Consider the following 17,609-nt stretch of genomic DNA (forward strand, 5'->3'; position numbering starts at 1 on the left):
TTTTTAAAAAAATTATTTTTAAAAGTAAAATTTTAAAATCAGGGCAAAATAAACATTTTTAGGATAAAATTTCATGATATTCTTGGTGGTATGACTGAGAATGAGATTAATATACAGAAGTCAGTATTAACATCTGAAAATGGGGGCAATAAAAATCATTCCATGTATAATAGTAGACAGTTTTCCTTTGCTTTAACCTGCGAGCTCCATGTTCAGGTTCCTACTGCCTGTCTCTTGCATTTCGAGGGCTTCTCTGTTGTCAGTACTGCAGTGTCTACATGAGGCTTCCTCAAATTGTACAAGCCAATGTACAGTGGAAGGTGAAAGTCAATAGACATATGATTTTCTTTTTTCCCACTTCAGACTGACAGTTTTGAGGTACATTTCACAGTTTCTCCTATTGTCCTCTGTCACTGACTATTGAGCTGATTGTACCACTTTTATTGGCTCTTTGTCTTTCCTTGTTATGCTGTTCTGATTTTAATTTCTGCTCTCTAATAAATGCATAAGCCATTTTAGATTTCTCAGCTCCCCATAACAAAGAATTATCTAACCTAAAGATGTTAGTAATGCTGAGGTTGAGAGACCCTGATATATGAAGCCGTTGGTTTGCTTTAAAATCCAAGCTCTTGGGGCCTCTCCTAGTGGCGCAGCGGTTGACTGCTGGGCTGCGAAGCTGCCTGCAGTCTCTGCAGCGACGGTTCAATCCCCAGCGGACGGTGAGGGTCCCACATGGCATGACAGACCTTTCCTGCCGCACCCGCTGTTCCCCTCAGCAGTGTATTTCATCAGTCTGCCTGTTCTGTTCCCTGCTATGTCTCTGGTGAATTCTCTCACCCTCCCACGCTTCTGACTGTACCCAGTGCTTGCATGCATAAATAAATAAATAAATAAATAAATAAATAAATAAATAACTCTTACAAAAAAAATCCAAGCTCTTTATAGATTGTTGTTATCAGTCCCTTATCAGTCATATGGAGTGCAAAAATTTTCTCCCAGTCAGTGGAGTGTCTTTCTGTTTTGGTTAATGTCTCTTTTGCTGTATAGAAGCTTTTCAGGTGTTTTCAGGTGTAATCCCAGGTGTTTATCTTTGTCTTTACTTTCTTTGCTTTGGGGGGTGAATCTTTAAAGATGTTACTGAGATATATGTCATGTAGTGTTTTGCCTGTATTTTCTTCTATATGTTTTATGGTTTCAGGTCTTATATTCAATTCTTTCATCCATGTTGAGTTGGTTTTTGTGCATGGAATGAGGTAGTAGTCTAGTTTCATTCTTTTTCATGTGGTGGCCCAGTTTTCCCAGCACCATTTATTGAACAAACTATCCTTGTTCCATTGCATATTCTTTGCTTCTTTGTCAAAGATTAGTTGTCCATATATGTGTGGCTTTATTTCTGCATTTTCTATTTGATTCCATTCGCCTGTGTGTCTGTTTCTGTTCCACGACTCAACAAAAACAAAGAAAACAATCCAGTCAAAAAATGGACAGACGAGCTAAAAAGACACTTCTCCAAAAAGGAAATGGCAAATGGCCAACAATATATGAAAAAATGTTCAACATAACTTATAATCAGGAAAATACAAATCAAAACTACAACGAGATACCACCTTACACCAGTGAGAATGGCACAGATTAAAAAAAAAAAAAACTAGCAATAACAAATATTGGTGAGGATGTGGAGAAAAAGGAACTCTCCTACACTAGTTCAACCAATATAGAAAACTGTGTGAAGGTTCCTCAAAATACTAAAAATGGTACTACCATATGACCCAGTAGTAATCTACCTAAAGAACACAAAAACATTAATTCAAAAGGATACTTGCAACCCTATGTTTATTGCAGCACTGTTTACAATAGGTAAGATATGGAAACAACCCAAATGCCCAAAAATTGGCGACTAGAGCAAGAAGATGTGGTATATACACAGAATGGAATACTATTCAGCAATCAAAAAAGATAAACTAATGGGCCTCCCTGGTGGCGCAGCGGTTGAGTGCTGGGTTGCAAAGCTGCCCACAGCCTCTGCAGTGCTGGTTCGATCCCTGACGGCTGGACGAGGGTCCCACATGGCGCGCAGATCTCTCCTGCCGCCCGCTGCTCCCCTCAGCAGTGTACTTTGTCACTCTGCTTATTCTACTCTCCGCTCTGGCTCTGGTGAATTCTCTCACCCTCCCGCGCCTCTGATTGTACCCAGTGCTTGTATAAATAAATAAATAAATCTTAAAAAAAAAAAAGATAAACTCATGCCATTCACTTAACTTGGATGGAGCTGGAAGGGATTATGCTCAGTGAAATAAGTCAGAAGGAAAAAGAAAAATATCAGATGGTTTCATTTATAGGAGGAATATAGGGGAACTAAATAAGGGATCAGAAAAAAATAATAAAAAATATTAACAGGCAATTATAAATCAGAGACATTCTGCAGGGGAGGGGGAAGGAGAGGGATCAAAAAGGTGAGGGAAGAGCACGAGGGACTGTGGCGATGGTACACAGGTGAATTGGTAGTGGGACTTTTATAGGGACTACACCTGAGAGGAGAAAGCAAATACTATACAAAAATGAATAATGATGCAAAAATATGTATAAATAAATACATTTAAAAATATTTTTAAAATATCCAGTCTCTATGAATTTGGAAAATAACCCCTGTTAATTATTGTTCTATAAAATGGTAGTGATTGATAAAGACAGATCCCTTAAAGATTAAAAATAAGATAAACTTCAAAAACTCAGTGCCTGGAACATTGAAGAGTTCAATGAACAGCAGCTGCTGATATTTCTTTTTTTTTTTTTTAAAGATTTATTTATTTATGTATTTATTCATACAAGCACTGGGTACAATCAGGCACGGGAGGGTGAAAGAATTCACCAGAGCCAGAGTGGGGAGCAGAACAGGCAGACTGATCAAGTACACTGCTGAGGGGAGCAACGGGCGGCAGGAGAGATCTGTGCACCATGTGAGACCCTCACCTGGGGCTGGGGATCAAACCGGTGCTGCAGAGGCTGCGGGCAGCTTTGTAGCCCAGCGCTCAACCGCTGCACCACTGGGGAGGCCCAATATTTCTTATTCAAGTTTATGTGATACTTTCTGTGAGTATAAGAGCTCCTAGAGTCCAAATTCTCAGGTTGTTATAAATAATGGCCAAAAGGGACCCAAAAGAAAGAAAGAAAGAAAAGGCTTCTACAGAACCCAGTATAGGTAAAGCATCAAGATTTAAATGGATATATGTAGCTTTTAAAATTTTATAATTTTTTAGCTTTGCAAAATTCTGTTAGCAGAATTTTTAAATGTTAGCAGTGCATTTTAAACTGTTAGCAGTGCATTTTAATATGCACTGAAAAGTTTGTTTTGCTAGCAACACTAATCCATTGTCAAAAATCAAGAACAGCAATAAGCATTTCGTGGCAGAAGGGATACATTCAAAAGCACTAGAGAAGCCAAGGGGCTTAGTGTATAAGTACCAGTAAACATTAAAGAGAATAACACTAAAATATGTAAAACAGAAAATTTGATATTTACTTTTTCTAAAATAACATGTTTATGTATATATCGTATGGGGCTATTCTGTGCATTAAGATTTTTAGTAGCAATCCCTGGTCTTTACCCACTAGGTGCCAGCAGCACATATACCCCACTTACTTAGCTGTAATAACTAAAAGTATCTCCAGACATTGCTAAATGTATCCTGGGAGGCAAAATCATTCTTTGGTCAGACCCACCGAGATAAACCTAGATTTGAATTTCAACTCCAGATCCTATGACTATATAAATTTGAACACATTACCTCACTCTTAAGCTTTATCTTTCTCAAGTGAGATAATATATGTAAATATTTAACACATGACACATGGTGTTCAGTAAATGATAGCAATTATTATGATACTAAAACCTGTTCTCTTTTGTGCCACTCTGCCTCTCTAACCTTTAAAAATAAAATGCCCCTTTTTGTGTTCTGCAATCAAGTTGTTGAACAAGAATTTCTCATCTAAGATCTTCAAAAGGCATTGATCTTTTTTTTTTTTTAGAAGCATGTTTTATTTATTTATTTATTTGTTGTTTTGTTTTTGTTTATACATGCACTGGGTACAGTCAGAAGTATGGGAGGGTGAGAGAATTCACCAGAGCCAGAGCAGGGAGCAGAGCAGGCAGAAGGACCGAAGTACACCGCTGAGGGGAGCAGCGGGCGGCAGGAGAGGTCTGCATGCCATGTGGGACCCTCCTCCAGTGGCCGGGGAGCAGCCAGGGATCGAACTGGCGCCGCAGAGGCCGCGGGCAGCTTCGCAACCCAGCGCTCAACAACTGCGCCACCGGGGAGGCCCGGCATTGATCTTTCATATGTGCCATTAGCACTGACTTCAGATTTGCTTTCTCCCTGATTTTGAATTTACTTTTCTTTGTCTTATGTTTTTGTTTGAATTGAGCAGAATTGGGAGTACGTTATTTCATTTGAATCTCCTTCTGGCATAGCATTGTTTATGGTGTTCTTTACATATTCATAAACCCTTGAATTAGACACAGTGTGTGTTATAGACGACTTCATTTTTGTAGGAATCAGACCTATAGAAATTAAGTTGTTACTGCTGTTCTTGTTTTTTTTTAACAATTAATAAGGACAATTAGTATGTTCTTTAGCTTTTTATTTTTGCAGCTGTGGTTAAAAATATTAGTAACTTGTAATTACTTTGATATGCATATGTCATCTAAATTTTATTAAAACCCTTGGTAGTTAAAAAATAATAGAGATAAGGAAAGGGAACTTTTTTCTCTTCTTTTCATTTATTTAAATTTATTTATTTTTAATTGAAGTAATATACCCCCATCAAGTATTGCTACTCTAGTATCCTAGGAAAGGGAACTCTTAATGTGCTACAGGTCCAAAGCAAGACATATTAAGTACATTGTGTAGTATATTATTTACTTCTTACAACAATATCTTCAAAATAAATAGCATTATCCCTATTTTGTAGGTGAGCTTAGGATGTTTGCCCAAGATTATATCCCCAGTAAGTAAGAGGCATAATCCAGGTTCTTGGTTCTAGACCATCTTATTTTCATGCCAAACCACCTCCCCAAAATGAAGAGGATATGTCTCTACCTTCAATTTCTTTGTGAGTCTACTTAGCTTAACCCAGCCTCTGAACCACGATAGTAGTACAAATTGTAGGATATTGCAACAATAAGAAGTCATTTCTTTCTTGCCACTATGCCTAACTACTTGTCTTGCTTATTAGCCTAGCCTCTCAGTGACCTTCATCTCTGCTGTTCTCCTGGTCCAGTGCAATTAAAGTCAATTTATAGGAATAAGGAAAGTTTTAGGTTCAGCCTCTTTGGTTAAATGAATAAACATTGGTTATGTGTATTATTTTAGCTTTTTTAGTTTCATATTGCTTAAGAATGCAAAGCAGTTAAATCTTAAGTCACAAAGCATATGTTTGTCAAGAACCAAGTAGAAGCAGATTTACTTAAAAGTCAAGAGAGCTATATATCCAGTAAGAAAAGCAGTCTCGGAACTACTATGTGATGTTTGTTCGGATAGACTACTGAGTGAAAGTTATTTTTACATCTTTAGTTGCCTGAAACTCTACCATTTTGGTGTGATTTGTATCTTTTTAGCTGAGAGAAGAAAAGTTACAAGAGGAGAAAACCTCTGAAGATCACACCCACAAGTTGTTACCAGAGGACACAGAAACAGGGAAAAGGAAAATGGATGAACAGAAAAAGAGAGATGAGCCGTTAATACTGAAAACAAACCTGGAGCATGTAAGTAGATCTCCTTTTTGATGAACATTTCCCTCAGTCAGCAATTAGTTCTGGGGAAGGGAATCTGGAAAACCTATGTCTGTAAACTATGAGAACAGTAACAGTCAGTGACTATGCAGCTTAAGACTAGGGAAGAACTTACATCCAGATGAAAGATGGAGAAAATCATTCATGACTGGGAAGAGGAGATCTGTGCGGAAAGATTAAGGGAACAGTGGGGGGAAGATGAGAGGAGAAACCTATTATGTATACTGCTTATAACATACAGTATTTTATGTACTCTTATTTTGACATGTTTTATTACAGCCTCAATTAGATTTCCATAAATCTTGTATTTTGCTTTCCGTTATTCTTTATAATGCTATAAGCAGCACAGCGCTAGATATAAGGTGGGTCCTCAACATTGGATTAGATATTTAATTAATTAATTAATTTTTTTCCCTTCAAAGATTTATTTATTTATGCATACAGGAACTGGGGCACAGAGCAGAGATGCAGGAGGATGAGAGGATTCACCAGAGACAGAGTGGGAAACAGAACAGGCAGACGGACTGAAATGCACTGCTGAGGGGAGCAGCGGGCGAGACAGGAGAGGTCCGCCTGGCCATGTGGGTTGCTCCCTGGCCAGCCGGGGATCGAACTCATGCTGCAGAGGCTGCGGACTGCCTCATAGTGTGGTGCTCAACCCCTTGTCCCACCAGGGAGGCCCTAGATACTTAATTTAAATTTAACCTAGTGAGATTTCTAATTGGGCTAAATCTTGCCTGAATTTTTTTCCCCTTTGCTTACTTATCAAGCAAATTACTGGAAAGGTTGTGCTTTATTTAACTTAGGCAAGAAGGTGCTTTCAGAGTGTCCAACAATTACATTCAAATAAACAATTGAGGGGTTTTTCTTTCTTTTTTTTTTAAGATTTTATTTATTTATACAAGCACTGGGTACAGTCAGAAGCGCAGGAGGGTGAGAGAATTCACCAGAGTCAGAGCGGGGAGCAGAACAGGCAGAAGGACCGAAGCACACTGCTGAGGGGACCTGTGGGTGCGGCAGAAGAGGTCTGTGCGCCATGTGGTGACCCTCCCGGGCAACCGGGGATTGAACTGGCGCTGCAGAGGCTGCGGGCAGCTTCACAGCCCAGCACTCAACCACTACACCACCAGGGGAGGCCCTCAGGGGTTTTTCTTTACCAAATCATTGAACTGGACATCTTCTATTGCTTGCTGTGTGTGCTTAGCATATTTTTAGAGTCACATCTCTTAAATTATTTTGTGATTTATCAGCTTATTAGTATTTCAGGTTATCTTTCTAATTAGCTAAAATTAATAAAACTTTACCATGTATAAAAGCAAGCATCATATCAGAATAAGAAAAAAATCTCTGGATCAGAAAAAGTCTGCCTTTGAGGTATTGTAGGTCCCAGTTTTGTACAGATTGTACAGCTTTGGCCAGGTTACTTCTTTGTGCTTTTTGTATACTCTTTGCAAAGGTATTTTTCCTGAACTTAAAAAAAAAATGACCTTTTTCAAGCTTTCTTGATTAGTGGTATTTGCTGACTGTTACAAGCATGTGGAGCTTTTTGATTCCAGTTATAATAATAATAGTAATTGTTATTACTAAAAATTATTAAGCACTTATGCTATAGGAAGTTTATCTTCTAAAAGATTCTGTGTAACACAAATGAAATACTTGGGTATTCTTAGTACTCTGTTCAATGTCAACTACAAACTGCAAAAGACTGCTTCTGGAGGGGATATGATTTAGCTAAGAAATCAAGAATAAAATAATGATAGACTATAGCATATAATATCTCCTGACTAATAACCCCACTACAGTGTCTGTTCTATGTTTTCTAAAGACTAACTCTGCCTTTTCACCTCAGTATTACTATCCACTGGGGACCTCAGACAAAACAATCCCAGATTTTTCTTTTTAGGATAAACCAATCTAACAGAGAGAGCTTACCCTCCACTGTGGTCCTGTAGCAAGTACTTGCTGGTTTTGACCCTACTGGATCCAGTTTTCCTCTAGGAGTAGGAAATTGTTCTAATTTTTTCTTTTTGTCTCTACCATCTATGAAATAGAAATCAGTTACATCAACCTAATTTTATTTTATTTTAAATGATGAGTTTTTTTTATTAATTTTTTTTTTATTTTTTACATCGTTGTTCATTTTTGAACAATATTTGCTTGCTCCCACCCCCTCAGGTGTAGTCCCCATAGAGTTTCCTTCCCCAGTGCACCCGTGCACCATCACCTCAGTCCCCTGTGCTCCTCCCTCCCTCCCTCTGATCCCTCTCCCGCCTCCTCCCCTGCAGGATGTCTCTGATTTATAATTGTCCATTTTTGCTTTGTTGTGTTTTGCACTATTATTATTTTTTTACACTGATGTCTTATTTGGTTCCCCTATATTCCTGCTATAAGTGAAACCATCCGATATTTTTCTTTTTCCTTTTGGCTTAATTCACTGAGCATAATTTCTTCTAGCTCCATCCACGTTGCTGCAAATGGCATGAGTTTATCTTTTTATATTGCTGAGCAGTATTCCATTGTGTGTATATACCACATCTTCTTGTTCCAGTCATCTATTTTTGGGCATTTGGGTTGTTTCCAGGTTTTACCTATTGTAAATAGTGCTGCAAAAAGCATAGGAGTACAGGTGTTCTTTTGAATCAATATTTTTGTGTCCTTTGGGTAGATACCTAGGAGTGGAATTGCTGGGTCATATGGCAGCTCCATTTTTAGTAGACTGAGGAACCTCCAGACAGCTTTCCATGGTGGTTGGATCAGTCTGCACTCCCACCAGCAATGTAGGAACGTTCCTTTTTCACCACATCCTCGCCAACATTTGTTGTTGCTAGTTTTTTTGATATGTGCCATTCTTACTGGTGTAAGGTGGTATCTCAATGTGGTTTTAATTTGCATTTTCCTGATTATAAGGGATGTTGAACATTTTTTCATATTCCTGTTGGCCATTTGCATTTCCTCTTTGGAGAAATGTCTTTTAAGTTCTTCTGCCCATTTCTTGACTGGATTGTTTATTTTGTTTTTGTTGAGTCATGTGAGTTCTTTGTATATCTTTGACATCAACCTAATTTTAATCTTAAAAGATAAAAGAAAGTGCAAATTCTCTACTAGATTTGTAAGTTTGTTGTATATAGGAAGTGTCTTAGCTATTTTTAAATTTCCTAAAGTGGGAGGCCTCCCTGGTGGCCTAGGGTTTGAGTCTCAGGCTATCACTGCTAGGGCCTGAGTTTAATCCCCAGCCAGGGAGGTAACCCACATGGCACAGCAGACCATTCCTGTCTCTCCTGCCTGTGTGTCCTTAGCAGTGTATTTCGGTAGATCTCCCTGGTTTGCTCCCCACTCTGTCTCTGGTGAATCTTCTCACCCCCTGCACCTCTGGTCTATACCCCAGTTCTACACAAAAATAAATAAAATTTGAAAAAAAAAAAAGGAAGAAGACCCATGGGAAATAGCTCTTTCCTCCCAGGCTTGGGGTCTCACTTAAAAAAAAAAAAAAATTCCTAAAATGTCTTATACATCACAAGCATTAAAAACATATTTATCAATGGAATTCAAGTGGAGGGAGGAACGTGTTCATTTTAGAAGCAGAGATGATATCATCTGCTGTTATTTTTTTCAGAATGGGAATAAAATGGATGCAGTATTGAATTTAGTATGATTATTATGGTACAGTTAATACCAATAATAATATAAATTGTTGGAAAACAATTAGGTATAACAATGATAGTCACATCAAAAGTTATATCTTATGAAGATATAGCTTTTGGTTTCATTGATCTTTTGAATTGTCTTTTATTTCTATTTCATTTATTTCTGCTTTAATTATTTCCTTTTTTCTATTGGCTTTTGGATTTTTTTGTTGTTGTTGTTCTTTTTCTAGTTCCTCAAGATGGGAAATTAAGTTCTGGGTTACTTCTTGCTTCTTGATATGGGCCTGTATTGCTATATATTTTCATATTACTACTGTTTTTGCTGAATCCCATATGTTCTAGAAAGTTGTGTCATCTTTGTCCCTTGTCTCAAGGTATTTTTTAATTTCTTCTTTAATTTCCTCATTAACCCAATGGTCTTCCAATGGCATGTTGTTCAGTCTCCATGTAATGGGCCGTCTCCTTGCTTTCATGTCATAGTTGATTTCTAGTTTGATACCTTTATGGTCAGAGAAGCTACTTGGCATGTTTTCAGTCTTCATGTATCTGTTGAAGTTGGTCTTGTGACCCAATATGTGGTTGATCCTGGAGAATGATCCATGTGCATTTGAGAAAAATGTGTATTCAGTTTTTGTGGGGTAAAGTGTCCTATAGATGTCTATTAGGTCCATGTTGTCTAGATCTTCATTTAGGGCTATTGTGTCCTTGTTTAATTTCTGTCTTGTTGATCTGTCCGTTGGTGAGAGTGGGGTGTAAAAATCTCTCACCACATACATATTTTCTCCAGTGTCTGTTTTCAGAGCTGGTGGTAATTGTCTAATGTATTTTGGTGCTCCCTCATTTGGTGAATACATATTTATGAGTGCTATGTCTTCCTGGTGTATTGTCCCATAGAAGATTATAAAGCAGAAAGTGAAATTAACTTGTCATCCTACAATCTAGAGATGATCCCAGTAAATATTTTGGTAAATATCCTTCCAGAGTTCTTTTCTATTTATTATTTTCTTTTCAGAAAATGCAAACTAGTGTACATAATGTTTTATAACCTTTTTAAATAAGCTGTCTTTCCATGTCAGTAAGGAATTCCCACATCATTATTTAATGGTCTCTTAATATTCTTGACTATAGAATTTATTTAACTTGCTGTTGATATTTTGCTCTTAAGCCACTACTGTGATGAAATTCCTGTCCCATTTGTTTCTTAGAATAAATTACTAGAAGTGAAGTTACTAGGTCAAAGGGAGTGTCTTTTTTTAAGAGTTTTGATATTTACTACTCAGTTGACCTCAGAAAATTTATATATAGTTATGCTTTCACCAATAATACACAAAATACTAAATGAATTTCCTCACACCCTTGCCGGATTTGGTTACTGTTCTTTTAATATTTTTAGGCACAGCATTAATTTAGGTAATGCTACAGAAATTCCATGATGCATGTTTTATGCCATTTTAAGAATCCATAGTGCTTTAGGCTTATTTTTATTTAAAGTGAAAGATGAGAGGTAATCATTTACCTATCATTCTAGATTTTGTGGGCATAGAAATAAAAGGGTAGAAAAAGAAAAATACCAGATGGTCTTACTCATAGCAGGGATTTAGAAAACCTAAATAAGGGACCGGGAAAAAGACTAATTATAATAAAGTAAAAATCAAAATCAATAAGCAACTATAAACCAGAGACACACTATGGGGAGGGGAGGGAAGGAGGGATTAGGGTCAAAATAGGAAGGATGGGAATTGTATGGGGAATATAACCAAGATGAAAATGCATACATGGTGCAAAAATGAAAAATGATGTAAAATATATAAAATAAAATAAATTAAAGAAATAAAAGGGTGGGGGAGCAGCTCTCTATTTCTCATAATGTAAAGTTGTTTTTTAATAATTAAAAGGAACTTGACATGTATCTATGGTAATACTAAAATTCTTCTTAAATGAGTAATAATATTTAAGTTGACACATCAAAACCTACCTGTAGTTGCATACTTATTACTTGTTAACTAATGTGCTAGATGCTTTTAATGGTTTATCACAATGGAGCAATCTTTATTAAACATGAGGAAAAATGAAGCTCAGAAAGATAACGCAACTAGCACACAATGACAGTAATAGCTAAGTTATAGAACTGGGATTTGAACACTCTTTTATTTGGTACTGAATTGATTATGCAGAAAGAGTTAAATAAGCAGAAATTGACATTATTTGTCCGCCGTTAAGTCTATTATGTCAAAACTTTCTTTTTTTCCCAGAGTTCAGAAGAGAATATCTATAAAATTTAATAAGGGGTTAGTACTATTAAAGTTTTTCTAGTGAATATTTTGTATAACTGGGTTTTTTAAAGAGTGATACCTGACACAATTGAAAGACTTCACTATAAATTTTAATTCTTCAACTCTTTCTGAAGATGTTAGGAAACAGCCTATTGCACATATGTGCCTGTCACATATACCCACAAGAAATAACAAAACATTTAAGGAATGCTGAGCTATTAGGCAAATATCTTACATGCCTCTGTCTATACCTCTCACTTTGATAGTCATTTGATCATTGGATAATCAACTACTCATTTTCTAGTTAGACATTTTTTATTTACCTACTATGATGTTACTGATCTTAATAGAAAGATGGCCACTTGCTCAGAGTTTATTATCTGAAGCAGAAGGCAGACTCCTAAGTAAGAAGTTATATTTCAGTGTGATTAGTTGCTATCCATAAAATGAAGACTTTCATATTGAATCATGAGGCACTTCTTCACTGTATATTGTATGCAAATGGCACATGTCTAAAAGAAACTTCATATGTTGGGCCTCCCCGGTGGCGCAGCGGTTGAGCGCTGGGTTACGAAGCTGCCCGCAGCCTCTGCAGCACCGGTTCGATCCCCGGCTGCTCCCCGGCCACCGGAGGAGGGTCCCACATGGCGTGCAGACCTCTCCTGCCGCCCGCTGCTCCCCTCAGCAGTGTACTTCAGTCTGCCTGCTCTGCTCCCCGCTCTGGCTCTGGTGAATTCTCTCACCCTCCCGTGCTTCTGACTGTACCTAGTGCTTGTATAAATAAATAAAAATAAATCTTAAAAAAAAAAAGAAACTTCATATGTAAATTGAAACTTAAAATTGGAAATTGAAACACTCAAAAAGAGACAACAAAATAAAATGAAGGTAAATGAATGGGTATCAACTAGGTGGAAAAAGCTGACTCGAGAGGTATTTCTCTTGCAGAGAAAGTGACACTTACGATGACTAAAAGGCCAATGAGTATTTTATAGGCAGAGAATGTGGAAGGGAAAGTTTAGGCAAAGAAAATAGCATGTCCAAAAAAGAAATGTTTTTGAAAGACTAATGGTATATGTGGAGAGTAGAAAGTAGTTTGGTTGATTGTAGCCCAAAGAGTTCCCTGTGTGGGAACAGGTAGGACAGAGCTATGAAGTGTTTGGTCTAATCATCCTGAGGCCACCAGCATTTAAGCAGGGAAATGATCGAATCTATGTGTGCGCTTGGTAGTGTGGAAGGGATTGGAGGAAAAAAAGGCTGGGAATAATGAAACCAGGAAGTAGATTATTGCAATAGTCCAGCCAGAAAAGGATGAGAATATGAGGAAAGACAATGACAATGAGAATAGCTGGGAAGAGATTGATGAGAGACATTTTAGGAGTAGCGTGGAGGGAGTTGGGAGACAGACACTCTAGATTTAAATGCTAGCTTTAACTATTAACTCTGCAGTCCTAGGTGAAAAACTTTTCTGAGCCCCAGTTTGCCATCTATAAAAGATAGATCATAATCCCTACTTAATAGGGCTATTTCGTAGAGTATATGAAATAAAATATTTAGAAGCGTTGGGGTACTCAAAACTTATCTACAGTGTTAGTATGACTTCAAAGAAGAGAAAGAGTTGTAATTTACACTGACTTTTCTAACTGGGTTGGCGATGGGATTTAGAAAAGAAAAATAGTGAGTTTGGTTTTGGATATATTAAGTTGGTGTGACATTTAGGTTATCCACCTTGGGATCTCCAGGTGGTAGTTGGAAATACAGATTGGTGCTCAGAGAAAAATGACATGTAATAGGAAAAGAGATTTGAAACAATAACTAGGGGGAGATTTCATGAGCACCACAGATCAACAGTGTTGTTGTTTCTCTTGTCTCCTGCCAGTGTCCTGCACGTCTCTCAGATTCTGAGAATGAAGAACCTTCCCGAGGCAAGATGACACAGACCCATCGATCTGCATTTGTTTCCAAGAACAGCTCCTACTCCTTAGCTTTCCTGGCAGGGTAAGAGACTGATGCTGAATTCAGTCACGGTTCTTTCATTTGGGGGTATTAAACAAAAAAAGGGGCTGGGGGAGCAAAAGTATTTGTTGCAGCTACTTTGGACGGGGGATATGGAAGTGGGGAAAATAGGTGGGAAGTGATTTTCCAATAGGAATTTAGGGACAAGAGATTGACCTAATTTCTAAGGAAAAGTAATATTTACACATTTCTGGTATCCTCGGGGTAGGATTGTATTAATTGCTCTGCTGAAAAATGTGAGCTTAATATCCTGGGAGGAAACAACAGTCTTCTTGGTATGAAACAGCTTCTACATGCCTTGTTCTCTGTTTGATATATACATGAAAAGACACAATCTTTACCCCATTTTATTGTCTGTTTTGTTTATTTGTTTTAAACTGGCATTGTGCACTTTCTTCCTATCAGCAATATGAAATAGTTTTCTCATTCTTGCTGCCCCTATGGGCATACACCTGGACTTTTTTTTTTTTAATCTTAAGGCTTTTTACTGCTTGTCACTAATAAATATGACCATAGAAGCTACCAGAGTTTATGAATGGTATGAGGTATGTACAGTTATGATCCCTGAGGTAGTTTTTATATCTAAATCCTTTTGTATGTTGTTTTGGAGCAGTCTGATTTTGTTATTTCTGAATAAAATTCACTAGCCCTCCTCTCCCTTTTCATATTATCCTTTCTCTAGGTAATGACAGCTCTTTCTTTCAGTAATGCCCTTTCCTAGAAGTATTTATTCACTTATTTGACATGTGTTGAATGGCCACTGTATTGTAGACACTCAGGTTTGATTGATGTATTCAGGACCCAATAAGAAAGATGTAAGCCAGTATCCTTTCCATTTATGATGAAGATAGAACTCTTTTTTAATCATGCAAAGCATGTAATATTTCTAAACAGTTGCTTGATAACAAAATTTTAATACAAGAAATTACTCATAGCATTAAATTATATTTATCAAATACTTGAATAAGCCACATTACATACTACAATAGAACAGCTTACTGGTACATGGCAGTGTTCTACACTACTATAAAAATGCTTTGAAGAGATATTGTGCTCAGTGTGATGATCATGTTTTACTTGCTGCAAGCCTTTTGTCTTTCAGTTATATTCCCCCAGTTGATTACATTCCAAATAGTTTTCAGATAATCAGGTCTGACAGTTTTTATACTGAAGTTTAATAAGCATGTTCCAACACATCAGTCCCCAGCAGTGAAATAAGACCTGTCACTTGCGGGGAATCTTGGTTAGAACAAGCAGCAATCTGTAAACGGCCCTGTTCCTTTTTGAAACCAAGTCAGTCCCAGCCGAGCCGTGGATGCCAAGCAATACAGTGGTTGACTTCTTAAATTTGTCAAAGGAACCAAAGTTCCCTTTGATGGGCTTTGGGTTCTCTTCCACCATTAGGGCTCAGGTTTATCCAGAAAATGGTGTGATTGATATGGCTTCCACCACTGAACTTCAGTTCAGGCTGAAGAACTACCAGAGTTGTAACTTCACCCTTGGCTGGCGCTTCCTGGTGCTTCTTAGTGGCATCAGGTTGTTGACATAGGAGGCATGGTACTTGCTGTGGTGCAGCTGCATGATCTGGGCATTAGTGTGCGGCTCTAGGACACTCATAGGGAAGGTCAGGGGAACTCTGCTTCTGCCAGGAACCCAAAGACGCCAGGGCTGGCACCAACCGCCCTTGGCCTCTGAAGATGGAACTCTTGCATTCTATATATGAGCTTACACTATAGATTCCCTCTGAAGTTAAAAATCAAGATTGCTTGACTAAGAACTGTCACCTGTGGGTTCCCCCATTTATAACAGGCATGCTTTAGTAATTATAAGAGGGGTCTACTGAAAAGGGAAATTTTGTATCATGTCATTCACTCCAATCAAGTACAATAAATACTCCAAGGAACAAATAAATGTTACTTTAGGCCATCTGATTAGTTATTTAATATCTCATAGTTTGAAATGACTTGGAAAAAAATTATATAAAATCCAAGTATGCCAAGGCCAAATTGCTCCAATTAGTTGGAGTAGATATTAAACAGGTGAATTACTTATTACCAATTTTAGTCTTTACTTTTGTAATTTGTTCTTTCAAAGAGGGTAACAGGTTAATATGTAATTATTTAGAAATTCCTAGCAAGGAACTTAGAAAATCCTTGTAAGTAAAACCCAAAGCTTTTATGGAGAGGTGTGCTTTTGATTATGTGTGGTACTGGAGTATCTGTAATATATCTTCTTTTCCTGCTTCCTGGCTATTCTTGCCTTACCCTATATCATTAAGCCACATGGGACTGATTTTTAGGAATGTATTCATTTAGGAATTTTTAGGAATGTATTCATAAAATGAATACTGAATGTATTCATTTTACTGTTAAGATATTTTTGTAGTTAGTATTACACATATGTGAACTTGAGAGTTCTTTTTTTCCAAGTATTCAAGTAGACTGAGTTCAATTATTAGTGCAATTATTGTAACAATTAACTGCTTTTAGTTGACAGTATGATCTTTATAGGAGATAATTTGAGGATGTTATGGAAATGTTAGGTTGGTAAATTATGGTAGCACTGTAAATTGCATCTCTTATTTTTTAACAATGCTTTTATCTTAGATAAGATATTGTTTCAGTCCCAAATGATACATAGGAAAACAATATGGAATTGTTACTGCCATCAGTGAGATGTCATATGTTGGTATTAAAAAAGAATTAGAATGGTGATGGTTGCACTACACTGGTACTGTGAACTTAAATGATTAAAATGGTGATGGTTAAACCTTATGTATTTTACCACAGTAAAAAAGAAGAGGCATTGTTTATAGTTTTGGGGTATTTCAAATGAATTTTTTCCTTTTTGTTAAGCAATAACAGAAGAATAGGTTTTCTCTGCAAGTTCTTTTACTGAAGAGAGTTCCTATATAAGAAGCTTTATAAGTTTTTACAACTGTATGTTAATCAAATAAGTCTGCTCTTTGACTTATCTATTTATAAACTTTTCTTCCTTAGACCCCAAAGCATAGAGATAAGAGTGGGTAGGACTGATAGCATGATTTTTTTGGAAGGACTCCATTAATAGATTCTGGCTACAAGTCTTGCCAGCCGTTCAGTCTGTTTCACTTGAAAAATTCAAAGCAAAAGGACTTTGAAGCAGTATAAATGACGTTCAACAGACCTTTGAAAATGAAACTTCTTTCAAATAGGCAGATAGTTAACCCAAGATCATTGATAAATCAATCACAAAATGTTAATCAAAAAGATTAACTTGAGTCATAAGCTAATTGTAAATTTTAGTTTAAATATATAAAAACTTGGTTTGTTTCTTTAAATTTATTTTCTTTTACTCCTCATTCCCTTCTGCCCACAATGGAATCAAACAAAAAACCTGGTTGTAAATTCTTTTAAAAGCTCAGCCTGGAAAAACTTTCTCATTTGAGCTATGTCTTTTCTAAGAGCTATGTGTCTACTTTTCTTCTCTGCTTTAATTTACAGGAAGTTTAGGATTAAGACAAAGTTTTTAAGTTAGTCGTAATGGGTTTTCAACATGGCCTTTAATTTAAATAATTTTGAGTATCTTCCCATGTTTAGTGCAAAAGTGATCTTTATTCTCTATTAAGGCTCAGTCGTTAGGTATTTTTACTATAAGCCACTTCACATCTTCTTGAAAATAGGGTATAATCATAAAAAATATGTAATCAAACCATTTTCCACTTGAAATAATAACAAAAGAAAGAAAATAATGCAGTAATGACAGCACTGCCATCCCATTAAAAATTGTGTCTTAAATAAATGTTGCCTAGCAAGATTTCTGGCACATGATAAATCTTTGGTGAATATTGCTGCTATTTTGTTGCTTTCTTTTATAAGATGGACTCATCACTAAAGTGGACCTTACTGTCGT

At 36.9% G+C, this 17,609-nt stretch overlaps 1 protein-coding gene and 1 pseudogene across 2 annotated transcripts in view; one reads left to right on the forward strand and one right to left on the reverse strand.

Moving 5' to 3' along the window:
- Window positions 1–17,609, forward strand: part of RNF169 (ring finger protein 169) — a gene marked incomplete at its 3' end in the record, with an annotated part of 75,740 nt that overhangs the window by 44,588 nt on the left and 13,543 nt on the right. The window contains exons 3-4 of the mRNA XM_084230146.1: window positions 5,615–5,761; window positions 13,582–13,700. Coding sequence (XP_084086272.1) covers window positions 5,615–5,761; window positions 13,582–13,700 — 266 coding nt within the window. The remainder of the gene's footprint in view (window positions 1–5,614; window positions 5,762–13,581; window positions 13,701–17,609) is intronic.
- Window positions 14,792–15,299, reverse strand: LOC311168572 (superoxide dismutase [Mn], mitochondrial-like; annotated as a pseudogene). The gene has a single exon. The product of its transcript is annotated as a superoxide dismutase [Mn], mitochondrial-like (transcript).

Source organism: Talpa europaea (assembly GCF_964194135.1).
Source record: "Talpa europaea genome assembly, chromosome: 1".
In the NCBI taxonomy this organism is placed as follows: Eukaryota; Metazoa; Chordata; class Mammalia; order Eulipotyphla; family Talpidae; genus Talpa; species Talpa europaea.